Source organism: Panthera pardus, unplaced genomic scaffold (assembly GCF_024362965.1).
Source record: "Panthera pardus isolate Hobbes unplaced genomic scaffold, ASM2436296v1 HiC_scaffold_3, whole genome shotgun sequence".
Taxonomy (NCBI): domain Eukaryota; kingdom Metazoa; phylum Chordata; class Mammalia; order Carnivora; family Felidae; genus Panthera; species Panthera pardus.
Genome location: NW_026526876.1, coordinates 29352174 through 29368159, shown reverse-complemented (window position 1 = coordinate 29368159; position 15986 = coordinate 29352174). Strand labels below are relative to the sequence as shown.

At 48.0% G+C, this 15986-nt stretch overlaps 1 protein-coding gene across 4 annotated transcripts in view; it reads left to right on the top strand.

Annotated features, from left to right (window-relative positions):
* MYL4 (myosin light chain 4) overlaps window positions 1-14438 on the top strand; it is a 29130-nt gene extending 14692 nt beyond the window's left edge. For 2 of the 4 annotated variants that reach the window (XM_019437476.2, XM_019437473.2), the window contains 7 exons: window positions 430-580; window positions 3817-3844; window positions 11051-11200; window positions 12440-12613; window positions 13099-13176; window positions 13731-13775; window positions 14302-14438. In XM_019437476.2, the coding sequence (XP_019293021.1) occupies window positions 464-580; window positions 3817-3844; window positions 11051-11200; window positions 12440-12613; window positions 13099-13176; window positions 13731-13759 (576 nt within the window). In that variant the 5' untranslated portion in view covers window positions 430-463 and the 3' untranslated portion in view covers window positions 13760-13775; window positions 14302-14438. Of the gene's footprint in view, window positions 1-76; window positions 199-429; window positions 581-3816; window positions 3845-8830; window positions 9060-11050; window positions 11201-12439; window positions 12614-13098; window positions 13177-13730; window positions 13776-14301 lie in introns of those variants that run through there. The other 2 variants (XM_019437477.2, XM_019437478.2) reach the window with 2 other exon arrangements.
* The last annotated feature ends 1548 nt before the right edge of the window (window positions 14439-15986 follow it).

Here is a 15986-nt window from a genome sequence, read left to right as displayed (position 1 = left end):
CTGCTCAGGAGGGGCTAAAAAAAGCCTTACCCTCCCCTGGGCTTTGTGTGAGGGTTATCAACTGCTCAAGTCAGCTCATCTCTCTGGCTGGACTCTGGCATTTTCGAGAGGGTCTGTTTTCCTGGCCCCTCTGGGTTTCCACTGATTGGCAGGAAGGGATCAGCCTGTCCCAGAGGTGGAGGCCAGGAGGAGTGTGAGGTGTGGAGGGAAGGGGCGGTGGGGGGAGGGGGGCTTGTCGCCCCAAACCTGGTGACAATACACAGTTGTCAGCTGTACCCTGCCGGTGTTTCTTCCTTTTATAGTCAGAACACTTGCTCTTGCTCTCACCCAGCCCCTCTGTGGGGGCTCCTGCCCAGGATAAAAGGGGAGGGAGGCGGCCCGGCCTCCTGTCTCATCTCCCAGGCGCCACATCTCTTGATTCCTTCCTAGCTCCCACCTCCACTGAAGATCCCAGCAAGACAACATGCCTCCCAAGAAGCCTGAGCCTAAGAAGGAAGCAGCCAAGGCCGCCCCAGCCCCAGCCCCTGCCCCAGCTCCTGAACCCCCCAAGGAACCTGCCTTTGACCCCAAGAGTGTAAAGGTGAGTGAGCCTCCGCCACTGGGATGGAGGTGGGGATGAAATTCAGGATCCTGTCTGTCCTGGACCTTAGAGATCTACTTCCTGGAGACTGGACTGGCGTGAGGGCTGTGGCGTCCATGCCCCACATCACAGTGCGTGGGGCAAGGGAGCCGGTGTTGGAGCTGGTGAGGGGTATTTGGGGTTGTAGGTCTTTCCCCTCAGCAATGGATTTCTGCTCTGTCACCCCAAATTTACCCAGCAGAGTTGGGAATGGCAGGGAGGTACAGCCAACCGACCATTCAGCCTTAAATTTTAAGGCACTGGGGGAGCCACCATAGCAAAGAAAAAGAGACTGGCCCTTTTCTCAGAGGTAGTAGTACAATATCTTTCTGGAGAAGAGACACATAATGATAACTGCCCGCGCAACTTGGAGTAAGTGATTTAAGCAGTGAGGAAGCAGGGGGTCTGGGAGAGGCTTCGTCTGTAAGACCCTTGCAGTGGGTGGGCGGTGGGGGCAGAGAGGCTCCAGATAAGGGAGAGGAGGCCTGCTTCCCTCTCCCTTCCCCTCCCCTCCCCAGGTGGTTCCCTCCCTCGGTGGCCTCAACCTGGGCTCCTGGCTGGAGTGTGCAGGGAACTGGCCCCTCCCAGGCTGAGAGCCTCCCTCTAACCTGGTGAGGGAGTGGGGCCTGGTTCCCTCTGCTCCCCCGGCCCTCTGCCCTCTCTGCCCTCCCTGCTCCCCCTCGCACTGGAAGGTTCCTCTCCCTGGAGCTGGTGTAGACTCCGCCTGCTGACTCAGTCACTTTAGGCCTCCCAGCTGTCTGGCCCAGCTGCTGAAGGAATGGGACTGGGAGGGGATGGGCAGAGGGAGGAGTCAGAGGCCTCTGGAGAGTGAAGCAGTTCTGAGCCTTGGCACCAGAATGTAAGAGGTCAAGTGCTACTGGTATGAAGAGCTATTAATAACAGGTTGGGAGTGGTGGGCCCCTGGGGATAGCCACTAGGGCAGGTCTGGGGGTGGCAAGGGATTAGATCAAAATAAGAGCTCAGGACTGGGTTCTGTGACGAGGAGGCAGGGAAACTGAAACTCTGGGCTCTAATTTGGATGACCCTCCCTGGCTCTCTCAGTGTTCCTCCCAGCACCCACAGCCCCCCGAGACCTTGCAGTTGTGCCAGGGACCTGAGGTTGATCTATGGTAATCATTACAAGGGTCAGGAGTCAAGCAGAACTGGGTTGGCCAAGAAATGGAGGCAGTTGCACGTCCCTGGGCTTGGTTAGGGTCCACGTGAAGGCAATAGTGTAAGACCTTGAAAGTCCCTGGGTCATTCATTACTCCCACTATGGGCAGAGCCTAGCAAGAAAAGCTGACTATCTCCCACCCCCATCAGGATCCTTTTATTTCTTTACAAAACATTTTTTTTTAAATAAAGAGACAAACAGGGATGATGACTTTATTTTTAGTTTTTGAGAGAGAGAGAGCGCACGAGCCCACAAGTGTGAGCAGGGGAGAAGCATAGGGATAGAGAGAGAGAGAGAGAGAGAGAGAGAACCACACTGAGCTTAGAGTGTGACAGGGGCTCCATCCCATGAACCTGGGATCATGACCCCAGCCCAAATCAAGAGTCGGATGCTCAACCGACTGAGCCACCCAGGCCCCCAGGATGCTTTTATTTCTGATTTGTTCTGATAATGCACTACTCCTGTGGGGCAGCCTGGTCCCTGACATCTGCATGGCAGGTGCCTAGTGATCTCAGATCAGAGCCACCCTCCCAGTCTCTTTGGCCCGTCACTTCTCTCCATCTACCCACCTCCCCCAGTTTCTCACCCCTGGTTGAAGTCCTCTTTCCCATGTCTGGAGCTTCCCATCCTGAGGGTTGTTGAAATTGCTTTAAAGTGAAAAAAGAATTTATGTATCCTTCATGAGGACTGTTTCCCCTATTATTGTACTTCTCTGGTTCCTTTGCTTAGAAGACTCTTCGCTCAAAGATAGAACGAAAGTAAACTTAAGCCCAAAATGTGTGGTTATATATTCTGATTTTATGTTTTCATACTAATTTCTCTTACACATTTACTCCTGGGGCTTAACGCATTACGATGTGAGGCAACCACACCATTTCCTCAGAAAGTTCGTGCAAAGCATCCTTTACCCTATTTTAGGGGTTCCTTTACCTTCCTGACCACCCCACCTTCGCCAAAGCCCGTTCCTGGTCACAGCCAGTTTCCTTCCCAACCCACTGTAACCCCTCCTCCGCTCTCCTAGCTCCTTCCAGTCACCCCCGGAAGTCCTCATTAATGGAGGTCAGCCTGTGGGGGGCAGAAGTGGGGGGGGGGACACATCACAAGTGGCAGAGTTAGGACTAGAAATGGCTGTCCTTAAAGATATACCAGGAGTGGTTACCACCGCCACTGGGAGGGTGGTGGTAGATAAGGATGATGAAGTGACACACAAAATCCCAAATTACAATGATGACTCATGCTTGTTCATTGCCATTCATTTTCAGAGCTTCCCACCTGCCTCTTCTGTACTCAGCATCGGATTATCATGAGTTGTGGGGGCGAACCCAAAATTTATTCGTTTGCTCAACAAATAGTCTTTGAGCCTCTACCCTGTGCCAGGCATTTCTGTGAACAGTAGCAGAAATGCCTGCCCCTCGGGAACCCTGGCCTCAAGGGGCCCCCCGCCTGGGGACACCTAGAGGCAGGACCGCAGGTTATGAAACATCAAGGGTCCACCCAAACTAGTCTTGCTGTCCCAGTGCCTAAGAGGGAGAGGTGGGGGTGGAATGGGGCGCAGAAAGAGAAGGCGTGATTGGAGGAGGTGGATCGCCAGTGGGAAAGGGAGGCCGAGGGTGAGGAGCGGTGGGTGGTGGGAGAGGGATTGCTGGTGGATTGTGGAGTAGGGATGAAAGCGAGTGTGGTTTCTTGCCGGCTGGGATGAGGAATTATTTACATTTGACCCAAAGAAATTACAATAGGGAGTCAGCATAGGTTCTAACATTATCTAGCATACTTCTCTTTCTCTCTTTCCCTCTCATTGTGAGCCATGGCTTCACAAATGGTCCTGACGGAGCTCTGGTGGCTGCCCTATGTGATAGCCTGTGAGCCGTGGCTCCTAGTCAGGAGGCTGGGTTCTGTGCTCAGTCTCCTGCCCTGCTTATTGGTGACCTGCGGGAGGTGACTCCGACTGCGATGGCGGAGGCCACTTGTGCTTCGGGAGCCTTCGGCAGTCTCAGCCTTCATTCCTATGTTTCCCTCCCCACAGATAGACTTCTCTGCTGACCAGATTGAAGGTGAGTACTGACAAGCCCACCTCCACCCACACACCCTCTGTTGCACTTTCCTGGAAGAGGAGGAGGAGGAGGAGGAGGAGGAGGAGGAGGAGGAGGAGGAGGAAGGAGAGCAGTAGTTGTAGGTAATAGTAATCACTGTCATCATCATCGATAACCTGTATTTGCCAAAGGTTTTCTGTGTGCCCATTTTCAACTACAACAGATATGTCCTTCCTTCCTTCCTTCCTTCCTTCCTTCCTTCCTTCCTTCCTTCCTCTCTCTCTCTTTCTTTTTTTTGAGAGAGAGGGAGTGGGGGTGGGGAGGGTCTGAGGGGGTGGGGGGGGGGGGAGAGAGAGAGAGAGAGAGAAAGAGGGAGGGAGGGAGAGATGTAAGCAGGCTCCATGCCCAGCACAGAGCCCCGGGATCATGACCTGAATGGAAACCAAGAGTCAGATGCTCAACCGACTGACCCACCCAGATGCCCCTAAATGTGTTATTTCTTAAGTGTTTTACATGGATTAACTCACTTAACTCTTACAACAACCTGATGAGATAGAGACTGTTACTCCCCCCATTTTACAGTGATAACACTGAGGCACAGAGAGGTTTGGTAGTTTGCCCAGTCTCACACAGGCAGTTGGTAGTGGAGCCAGGATTCAAACTCAGGCAATCTGATTCCAGACCTGAATTCCCACCTGTTCTGCCAGACTGCCTGGAACATATTACATGCACAGCACAAATGTCTTTTTTTCCCCTCTACCCCCAAAACCTACTATTCAAGATATTTAGAACTCCCGTTTCTGTTCCTGGTATTAGAAAGCCCTCCTTAGGTCACCGGCATCCTCTCCCCTCACCCTGTAGCCCACTGAGGTGCTCACTCACTAAAGGGGGAAGGGTCAAGGGTGACTTTGGGGTGCTTAGTCCACCTGTGATCCCCACCACCAATCCTTCTCCATCTTTGATGAAGACATAAAGTTTTATTAAGTACAGCTTCAAGAGAAGCGTCAAGATCTCCTACCCTCCGACCTGATTATTGCCCATCTCCTGTAGGAGTCTGGTGTTTTGAGAATGGAATGTTTCATCATGTGATACCTGCTTTATAGCTGGGGCTCACTGCCATTGCAACTTATCCCTCTGTTTTCCCCACCAGATGCCTCCAGGACATAAAATCATGGGAGCTGGAAGGGACCTTGAAAGGTCCTCTGATCCAACCCCTTGATTTTAAGCACATAACTATATTTTTAAAAAGTAGACTAATACCTGCAAATGGTTAAAAAAAAACATATACTACTTAAAAATAAATAATGAAAAATAAAAATATTTTCCCTTTGCTTTCCTCTGATGCTGATCCCTCTCCCAAATCCACTGTTGATAAGACTACGTGTCCTTTGAGAAAAATATAGTGATATACCAGTATGTATAAAATGTATACATATTGAGTCATGTGATACATACTGTCCTATACCCTTTACTTAACGCATATTTGGATTTACTAATATATAATATATATTACTTGATACTGTATTTTGGTGTCTTTTTATAGTTTATACAATTTTTCATTTTTAAAAAGAATTACATTCTTTTCTTTTTAAGTTTATTTATTTATTTTGGGTGGGTAGGGGCAGAGAGAGAGGGAGAGAAAGAATCCCAAGCAGCCTCTGCATTGTCAGTGCAAAGTCCTACTCAGGGCTCGATCTCACAAAGCATGAGCTCATGACCTGAGTCGAAATCAAGAGTTGGATGCTTACCTGACTGAGCCACCCAGGCGCCCTAAGAATTACATTCTCTAAAAAAGAATGGATGCACCTTTTAATTTAATGAGGCTAGCATTGCTAGACCTTTAGGCTGTTTCCAGCTGGGGGGTATCGGCATGGTTTCCCCAGGGGAACTTCCTAGCAGGGGGTCAAAGGATACATGCATTTTAAACTGTAATAGTTATTGCCAAATTGCCTTTCCAAAAAGTGATGCCAGTTTACCCAAACACAGGGCATGAGAACTAGTGGATGCATTTTGAAACTAGTGGATTGAATCTGACTCTGCTTTTGCAACACCCTGTGGATGCTCACTTTTCAGTCAATAGTCTGGGGTGCAGTGAAATACTTAAAATTGACTTCAGTGTATTTTATTTTATTTACTTTTTACTTTTTATTTATTTTTTAAATTTACATCCAAGTTAGTTAGCATATAGTGCAATGATGATTTCAGGAGTAGATTCCTTAATGCCCCTTACCCATTTAGCCCATCCCCCTTCCCACAACCCCTCCAGTAACTATCTGTTTGTGCTCCATATTTAAGAGTCTCTTATGTTCCCTCCCGCCGTTTTAAAATTATTTTTGCTTTCCTTTCCTTATGTTCATCTGTTTTGTATCTTAAAGTCCTTATAAGAGTGAAGTCATATGATATGTGTCTTTCTCTGACTAATTTTGCTTAGCATAATACCCTCTAGTTCCATCCACGTAGTGGCAAATGGCAAGATTTCATTCTTTTTGATTGCCGAGTAATACTCCATTGTATATATACACCACGTCTTCTTCATCCATTCATCCATCGGTGGACAGTTGGGCTCTTTCCATACTTTGGCTGTTGTTGATAGTGCTGCTATAAACATGGGGGTGCATGTGTCCCTTCAAAATAGCATACCTGTATCCCTGGGATAAATACCTAGTAGTGCAAATTGCTGGGTTGTAGGGTAGTTCTATTTTTAATTTTTTGAGGAACCTCCATACTGTTTTCCAGAGTGGCTGCACCAGTTTGCATTCCCACCAGCAGTGCAAAAGAGATCCTTTCTCTCCGCATCCTTGCCAACATCTGTTGTTGCCTGAGTCGTTAATGTTAGCCGTTCTGACAGGTGTGAGGGAGTATCTCATTGTGGTTTTGATTTGTATGTCCCTGATGGTGAGTGATGTTGAGCATTTTTTCATGTGTCAGTTGGCCGTCTGGGTGTCTTCTTTGGAGAAGTGTCTATTCATGTCTTTTGTCCATTTCTTCACTGAATTATTTGTTTTTTGGGTGTTGAGTTTGATAAGTTCTTTATAGATTTTGGATACTAACCCTCTATCTGATCTGTTGTTTGCAAATATCTTCTCCTATTTCATCAGTTGCCTTTTAGCTTTGCTGATTGTTTCCTTCACTGTGCAGAAGCTTTTTATCTTGATGAGGTCCCAGTAGTTCATTTTTGCTTTTGTTTCCCTTGCCTCCAGAGACGTGTTGAGTAAGAAGTTGCTGCAGCCAAGATCAAAGAGGTTTTTGCCTGCTTTCTCCTTGAGGATTTTGTTGGTTTCCTGTCTTACACTTAGGTCTTTCATCCATTTTGAGTTTATTTTTGTGTCTGGTGTAAGAAAGTGGTCCAGGTTCATTCTTCTGCATGTCACTGGCCAGTTTTCCCAGCACTATTTGTTGAAGAGACTGTCCTTATTCCATCGGATGTTCTTTCCTGCTTTGTCAAAGATTAGTTGGCCATACGTTTGTGGGTCCATTTCGGGGTTCTCTATTCTGTTCCATTGATCTGAGTGTCTGTTCTTGTGCCAATACCATACTGTCTTGATGATTACAGCTTTGTATTACAACTTGAAGTCCAGAATTATGATGCCTCCTGCTTTGGTTTTCTTTTTCAAGATTGCTTTGGTTATTCGGGGTCTTTTGTGGTTCCATACAAATTTTAGGGTTATTTGTTCTAATTCTGTGAAGAATGCTGGTGTTATTTGGATAGGTATTGCATTGAATATGTAGATTGCTTTGGGTAGTATCGACATTTTAACAATATTTGTTCTTCGTATCCAGGAGCATAGAATATTTTTCCATTTTTTGGTGTCTTCTTCAATTTCTTTCATAAGCTTTCTATAGTTTTCAGTGTATAGATTTTTCACCTCTTTGGTTAGATTTATTCCTAGGTATTTTATGGGTTTTGGTGCAATTTTAAATGGGATCGACTCCTCTATTTCTCTTTCTGTTGCTTCAATATTGGTGTATAGGAATGCAACCAATTTCTGTGCATTGATTTTATATCCTGTGACTTTGTTGAACTTATGGATCAGTTCTAGCAGTTTTTTGGGGGAATCTTTTGGGTTTTCCATGTAGAGTATCATGTCATCTACGAAGAGTGAAAGTTTGACCTCCTCCTGGCCAATTTGAATGCCTTTTATTTCTTTGTGTTGTCTGATTGCTGAGGCTAAGACTTGCAATACTATGTTGAGCTTTAGTGGATTTTAATTAAGTATATACTTTTGTGTAGACACAAGCATAGTGGTACTCACGAGGACTAGAAAGTCAACTAATGACCACAACTTTTCATTTTCCAAGTGGGAATCATGGTCAAAGCCAAGGGGGACGGCTGGTTGCCTCTTTCCTCTGTGAAGATTTTTAGGGCTGTGGCCTAATTCCTTTCAGTCTGTCATCCCTCTGGCCTTGAAGATGTTTCTTATTTTGGATCGGAATTGTTTCTGTTTTAATTTTACTCCTGCTAGCTCTTCATTTGATCTTTGATGAAGCTGAAGATGGTTGTGTTATGCTGGAAATAATGTTATTTGGAATGAAACTTTGGTATTAGCCCTAATTCTGCCACTGTTGGCCATGAGACTTTCGGCAAGTCACTTTTTTGAACCTTAATTTTCTTATTGGCAAAGTAATATTTGGTTCTTTTCAATTCAGAAATTCTGTGACTCTTTTCAGCATGTCTTAGCTTTATATTCTCCAGGTGATATGGCCCCATTAAAAAAAATGTTTATTCATTTTTGAGAGAGGGAGGTGCATGAGCAGGGAAGGGCACAGAGAGAGGGAGACAGAGGATCTGAAGCCAGCTCCACACTGACAGCAGAGAGCCTGATGCGGGGCTAGAACTCACAAACCTAGAGATCATGACATGAGCCAAAATCCGATGCTCAACCGACTGAGCCAATGAGGTGCCCTGGCCCCATTTTTTTATGCTGTTTTGTTGTTGTTGTTGTTGTTGTTGTTGTTGTTTTTTACCATAGGAGTTAGCTTCTAACTCTTGATTTACCAGTCCCTCTCCAGATTTCCATATTCTTGTAGGAAGGAATTACCACCTTTGCTCTTTGCACTAGTAAGCACCTGACTACTACAGACTATTGAGAAAAGGTTTCTTCTGGGCCCATGAACATCACCTCTCATGCACCCCGTGATCACGCTGGCTTTGTCTTCTACCTAGTAGCAGCCCTAAACTCCAGTGTTTGGGGTTTCTGTGCATACCAGGACTCTGCAGCAGGCTGGAGTTTAGCAGGTAAAGCAGGTCCTTCCCTCCTCCTCCTCCCTCCTCACTATTTTCTTGGTGCCATGAATCCTTGGTCAGAAGTCATGGGCACACTGGCCTATAAATGAGGGTAACAATACTTGTAGCCTAAGGTTTTTGAAAGATTAATGAGGTAATCCATACAACATTATTAGTGCAGATCTTGGTCCGTTGTAAGTGATCAAATCGCAGGTCATCGTTCTTATTACTACCCCTGTCAGGTCCCACCCTCCTAATAAGTATCATTATGGTCTTCTTTGATGAGGAGACTCCTTTTATTAAACCTGACCTCACTCTTCTGAATGAACTAGAAGATCAAAAAGTCTGAGTTCAGATTCGGCTAACATACATTCATCGAGCACTGAATTTGTGCCAGAAGCCATGCTCATTGCCTTAAATGTTAAAAAAAAAATTTGTTTTAATCCTTCTAACAAAACTGTGAGGTGGGTGTTATTTCCTTTTGGCAAAGGAGGAAACCAAGGTTCAGTGAGGTTAAGTGACCTGGCCAGGATTGCATAGTTGAGTGGTAGTGAGATAATACTACCTCCATTGTTTGAGCATTTACTATACGCTGGCCATTTTGTTAAGATTTTTAACATACGTTATTGTATTTAATTTGAATGTAATTTAAGAACCCTATGAGGTAGGTGCCATTTATGGAAGAGGAGAGGTTTATGGAGATTAAATATTTACTTGCCCAAGGTCACACAGCTAGTAAGCAATGGAAATGGAATTTGAACTCAATTTTTCAGTAATTGCAAGACATATGGTTTTCTATCTTTTTAAATTCTTACAAAGCCCAATAAAGACTTGCAAGTAAACATCTTGGGGAACTTGCTTTGATGTGCAGAATGATTTGTAAATAATCCATAAGCAGCCTCTAAGGAATAAGTGTTTCTAACGTATATGGTGAGGGTTTAAAGCAGCTTTCTTCCTAAGTGGTTCACGCTTAGGTTTGAATGAACCTAAGTGGTTCATTCTTTGGTTTACGTTGTTAATCTATCTGCTTAGTAAATCATTTCTTTGCCATTCCCAGTCCAGATTATCCCCAGTAATGAACTGGTTGAATCCAAATTAATGAGGAATTAAGGTTCTTTGCAAAAGGCCCAGGAGTGCCTTAATTCGGCCCTGCCTCTTTGATACCTAACCTGGTACCTTCAGGAATCGAGTCCTAGCTCTGAGCTGGCTCCAGAACTAGGGAATACAATAATAGCCACCATTTGTTAATTCCTTTAAAATGCACTAGACAGCATGCTTGGTGCACTTGGTAACCCACACAGCAACCCACTCAGGTGGACATTGTATCCCTGCTTAGAGCTAAAAAAAAAAAAAAAAAAAAAGAGGGCCGATTAAGGCTAGTAGTTTGCTCAAGGCCACATGCAGGTCAGTGGTAGAGCTGGGGTGGTCTGATGGTCTCTACCAGGTCAGCTTGTCTGGCCTGGAAAAGGCAGTACTGATAGTAGCCAGCTTTTGAACAGGTCTTATCACTTTGCAAAGTGCCTCCACACGCTGCCACCTCCTTTGACACTCACAGTGGAGCCTTACTCCCTGTGTTTGCACAAGGAAACAGTCTTAGCTGGGCTTATTCTAAGCTACTCAGCAGAGCCAAGATGAGAACCCAGGAATCCTGACTTCTGAGCTAGTGCTGTTTTCATTTCCCTGACATTTTCCACAGGCAGGCACCTCCCCTACAGCAGGGAAGGGTGGATGGATGGGAGCCATGGAGCAGGGGAGACATTGAGGTTATATGACCATGACTGATAGATCCCAGGCCCAGTGCTGGAGCAGGTCATGTAGTCTCCAGGATGCCCCTTTGATTGTCAGAAGATGGTGTGGGGTGGCTTCCAAGGAGGGGTTGGAACGATGGCCGAAGGGAAATACTGAAATGTTTTATCAACCACATTGACCTGCTCTTCAGCCTGGGTGGGTGGAGGCTGATCAGCCTTGGCCCAGGGGCCTGCAGTCGGCTCTTCTCTCTGCAGAGTTCAAAGAGGCTTTCTCGTTGTTTGACCGGACGCCAACTGGGGAGATGAAGATTACCTACGGGCAGTGTGGGGACGTGCTGCGGGCCCTGGGCCAGAACCCCACCAACGCCGAGGTGCTGCGTGTCCTGGGCAAGCCTAAGCCTGAAGGTCAGTGTGGGCCTTGTAGCTCACATCCTGGTGTCTGTCCCGCTGGCCCCTGGGGCTCTTTCTCCTCTCCCACTTTAACCCTTCAAGACCAGCCCCCCTCCCCAGGTTAGGAGCTGTTCTTGTTTTCCCTGTGAGGTCGGAGCTCCTGGAGAGCAGGAGTGACATTCTGTTGCTTCAGTGTCTTCCTCTGATGCCCCAGGGTGCAGGGAGGTGAGGTGGGGATCTGACCACGAACCACTTGCCCGTACCCTGCACCCAGTTGCTCTTAGTTGAGGTGTCACCACCCTGAAATGTCCTGTGACCACTTGTTTCCAATGAGGGTCAGAGAACTAAAGATTGCAAATTACTTGTTTGATAGAAGTTGGAGCAGACTTGAGATGAGCTCTGTAATGATGCCTCTTTCGCTCATTTGCATTCAGTAGGTTTTGGGGGATGAGTTTCAAAAGTGATATAAGGGAATGTGTCCCATTTGTGAATATCACTTGTCATGTATGGGTAGTAAGGTTAACAGCTGCTCCAACACACACGTCCTTCTGAGAGGTGTAGGTACTAAGCAGGGCAGGCAGACCTGGGCAGAGCCCCCAGCCGGGCGGGGGGCTGGGATGCATCTCTAGAGGCTTCCTGGGCTCCATCTGGATCCTTCCCCTCCTCCTCTTGCTGGTGAAGACAACAGTGTGGGGTGAAGGATGTGGGCAGGAAAGGGTCAGAGGACCAGCAGGCCTGCTTAGGGGTTAAAAGATGCTTGGAATTTCCATTTTTGGAGGTTCCTGTGTTGTTATAAAAGAAAGAATTGCCAACATTTGCGGTATTTAAAAATTAAAGCTTTTAACACATGTCAACATGGGAAAAGTGGGTTAGTTACAAAAGGATTGCAAATTTATAAAAATTATTGATTCAGAGTTGTCCCAGGCAATGCGGTCTAGTAATGAGACCCAAAGGGAGAATTTTGCAAAATTCTCTTTTTTTGCAATCCTATTGGTTTACCTCTGTGACATGCCTGTCACATGTCACAAGTCTACCTTGTGAATGTGAGGCCTGGTTCTGTGACCTGTTGGGCCCCCTCAGATCCTGCTGCGGCCACCCTCAGCTCCCCTGCCTAGCTGGCCACCCGGAACTGAGAGGTCTGGCTGGGAGTCGTGGCGGCTTTCCCCTTCTACCCCGGTCCTGACCTGGCAGAGCTGGGACCAGGCCCCCTGCTGACCCTCTGCTCCCATCACATTGTTTCCTTCCTGCCTACAGAGATGAATGCCAAGATGCTGGACTTTGAGACGTTCCTGCCCATCCTGCAGCACATCTCCCGCAACAAGGAGCAGGGCACCTACGAGGATTTTGTGGAGGGACTGCGCGTTTTCGACAAGGAGAGCAATGGCACCGTCATGGGTGCTGAGCTTCGCCATGTCCTTGCCACCCTGGGTATGCAGGCCGGTGGTGCCCGAGTGGGAGGAATGGAGGGTGGGAAGTGCCTGGGTGGCATATGTTGGGGGCGTCCAAGGGCCCTTGCGTCCTTAGGATCACATCCTGATTCAGACCCTGTCTCCCCAGGCCCAAGGTTGTTCCAACCTTCCCCAACTGGGTTTGCTCAGCTGGCTTGGGAGGAGAGGAGAGCAGGTTGGGAGAGCAGACAGGGATGAGGCCTGAGACGTGGGACCCAGGGCCCCTGTCCTTGTCTTTGCTTCAGTCACCGAGGCCCTGGTCTGCTTGCCCAGTGCTGGCTGTAGGGCAAAGGGAGAGGCCTCGGGGAGTAGGAGGGACCTAAGACCCTTGGCTCCCCTTCCAAAGCTTGGATGTCCACCTCCCAGACCTGGGGAGCCTTGGGCCTTGAGACTCAAGGGAGTGCTAGGGTTTTGCCTGTCCCTCCTTGGCCATCTGTAACTCAGAGTCTACTTCTCCGACCCCAGGAGAGAAGATGACCGAGGCTGAAGTGGAACAGCTGTTGGCTGGGCAAGAGGATGCCAATGGCTGCATCAATTACGAAGGTATCGGGTCATGCCTCACTCCCTCGGACACCCAGGCATGGTGGGCACAGTTTGGGCTGGGCGGATCTGCAGAATAGGACGGAACAGACCCAGGGCCTGGAGGCTGTGTGTACCAGATGGGCAATGGTCAGCTCTCGGTGGATGTTCTTTTCCCTCCTTGCAGTGAACAGCATAGTATAATGGAAAGGGCACAGCGTTTGGAGATAGATCTGTGATAGACTGGCCGTGACTTGGATCAAGTCACTTACCTTCCCTGAGCCTCAGTTTTCTCATCTGAACAATGGGGTGGTGCTGGTACCTTTCTCAAGGTTGCAGGGATTAGCAGAGAAAACGTAGCTCATTTTGTCCATGTCTGAGTGTCAGCGGTGAAGACACAAGGCAGAGGTTCCGTCTCTTCTTCCAGCTGCTCCCCTTCAACCCCAAATAAGAGAAAGAGTCACAGTCTGGAGAAAGGGTGGTGGGGAGGTTGGAAGTCTGGCGGTATATGGGAGGGGAAGAGGTCCTAGGGGCTGGGAGGTGCCAAGTGTGTGACTGATTTCTGTTTTCTTTCCCAGCCTTTGTCAAACACATAATGTCTGGGTGAAGCAGACCCGTCTAGGGTGAGTGCGGCCTCTCCCTCCTGGTCCCTTCTGGGGTGTTCCGGGGCCTCCCAAACACCACCACATGCCCTAGAGCTTTTCTGTCCTAATCCTACCCCAAATTAGGGGTAGCGGGAAACTGGAGGGGGTAACCGGAGGGGGTCACCGGAGGGGGTCATGATGGGAGAGCAGCTTTGTCTGTCTACCTATGCTCTCTGTGCTCCTGCCTCCTGCCCTTGCTCCCTTCCAGCCTGGCCATGCGCTCTCCCTGGTCTTTGCACCCTATCTCCACCCCCATCAGTCATACCTTATGGCCTCTCTTAGAGGCTCTCAAGGCAAGACCATTTCCTTAGGCCTGGGGTCTCCTGTGCAGGCTCCTGCAGTGAAATCCAGGTCCTGGGTAGAAGAGAGAGTGCCTCTGGCCAGTGCTCTGGACTCTGTTCCTATTCACTCCCCATCCCCTGAGCTCCCCTGGGCTTAGGGCCATCCTGATTGGGGTGTGGGGTTTGTGATATGGGGCTGGGGTTCATCTAGCACTTTCTTTCAGGTGCCTGACCCTTGGCCTTAGCCTTTCTGGGGTGAGTTAAGCAAGAGGCCCAGAGTGACTGAGCTGGAACTGGGGTCCTGGACTTAACCGCTGTGCCGCAGCCCCAAGGACTCCCTGTAAATAAACAATTTGAGCAAGCCTGGGCCAAATTCTCTGATTCCAACCAGTCTCTGAATTTTTTTTTTTTAAGTAACTAATTGAGCTGTGTGTGTGTGTGTGTGTGTGTACGTGTGCGCGTGCGTATGAGATATGAGGTTTCATGCATATTCCTCAGAGAAATGAGTAGTATCTGGGAGCTGGGAGACAATATACATACAATATAGAATTTCCATCTTAACCATTTTTAGTGTATAGGTCTATGGTGTTAAGTATATTCACACTGTGGTGTAACCAATCTCCAGAACCTTTTCATCTTACAAAGCTGAAAATTCTATGTTCATGAAACACTAGCTCCCCGTTTCCCCCTCCCCTGAGCCCCTGGTGATCACCATCCTACTTTCTGTCTCCATGAATTTGACCGCGTTAGATATCTCGCGTAAGTGGAGTCATCCAGTATTTGTCTTTTTGCATCTGGCTTGTTTCACTTAGCATAGTGGCCTCAAGGTTCATCCGCGATGTTGCCTATGTCAGAATTCCCCTGTTTTTTAATGATGAATGGTATTCCCTTGCAGGTATGTACCACATTTTGTGTATGGTTCTTGTTTCTTGACGTGGGCCCCTGTAGGTGCCTCTTCCGCTGAGTACAAAGCCCTTGGTACCTGATCCAGCCCTGCGTGTCCTGGACATCTCCCTGACTTCGCTGCTCAAACCTTGGGCTCCATACCCAGGACTCCAGCTCAGGGCCCTGGAAAGTGTCAGGGTCAAAGGGAGCACAGACTTCAGCCTGGGAGGGCAGGGGAGCAGTGGAGGGCAAGTGGCAAGAGGAGATGAGAAAACCAGGCTAGGGAAAGAGATGGAGGATGCGATGAAGTTAAAGACACACACCCAAGAGCAGAAACACTGATATGGGAGCTCAGGGACCCCCTTACCCCTGTATGGGTGTCCCTATATCCCTGAGAACTCTCTAGGGTGGATCAGATTCTCCTCTCACAGCCTTTCTGCTGCCCTGCTGGGGCATCCAGCCACAGAACTTTGTGGAACATCCGTAAATCCAGCCATTGTTGAGATTCCATGAGCCCAAATGGGAAGATTGTTGTGGGAAGCAGAGAACCGCAAGCCCAAATTTGCCCTTCTCAGAATTTATAGTCTGGCCAGGAAGAGGAGACCAAGGCCCACGTATAGGCCTTCTTCTTTGAAGAGGGCTCCTGCTTTGGGAGTAAACTGGTTGAATCATAAAACCAGAGATCTTTATGTAGTTGTGAGAGGGGTCGTTGACTCCACTGGTTTTTAAACTGTTTTAGCTCCAAAGCCTTTTGCTCGAACTAACTTCTATTCTATGGGGAAGCCAATCATGAAGCTGATGGGAACCGAGCTCTCTGGCTGAGACGGCGGGCTGGATTCCAGCTTCTTGGAGTCTCTAATTGGGCTCCTTGGAGCACAACCAGAAGACCAGTGCTTGAGCCAGACCTAACTGTAAAAATAAAAGAAATGGATCAATTGAAGTGAAGTGACTTATCCAAGGTCACAGCTAATAGTAGTCGAGCCCACCTTCCCAGAATCCTATCTTTTCCCCATTTTCAACACCA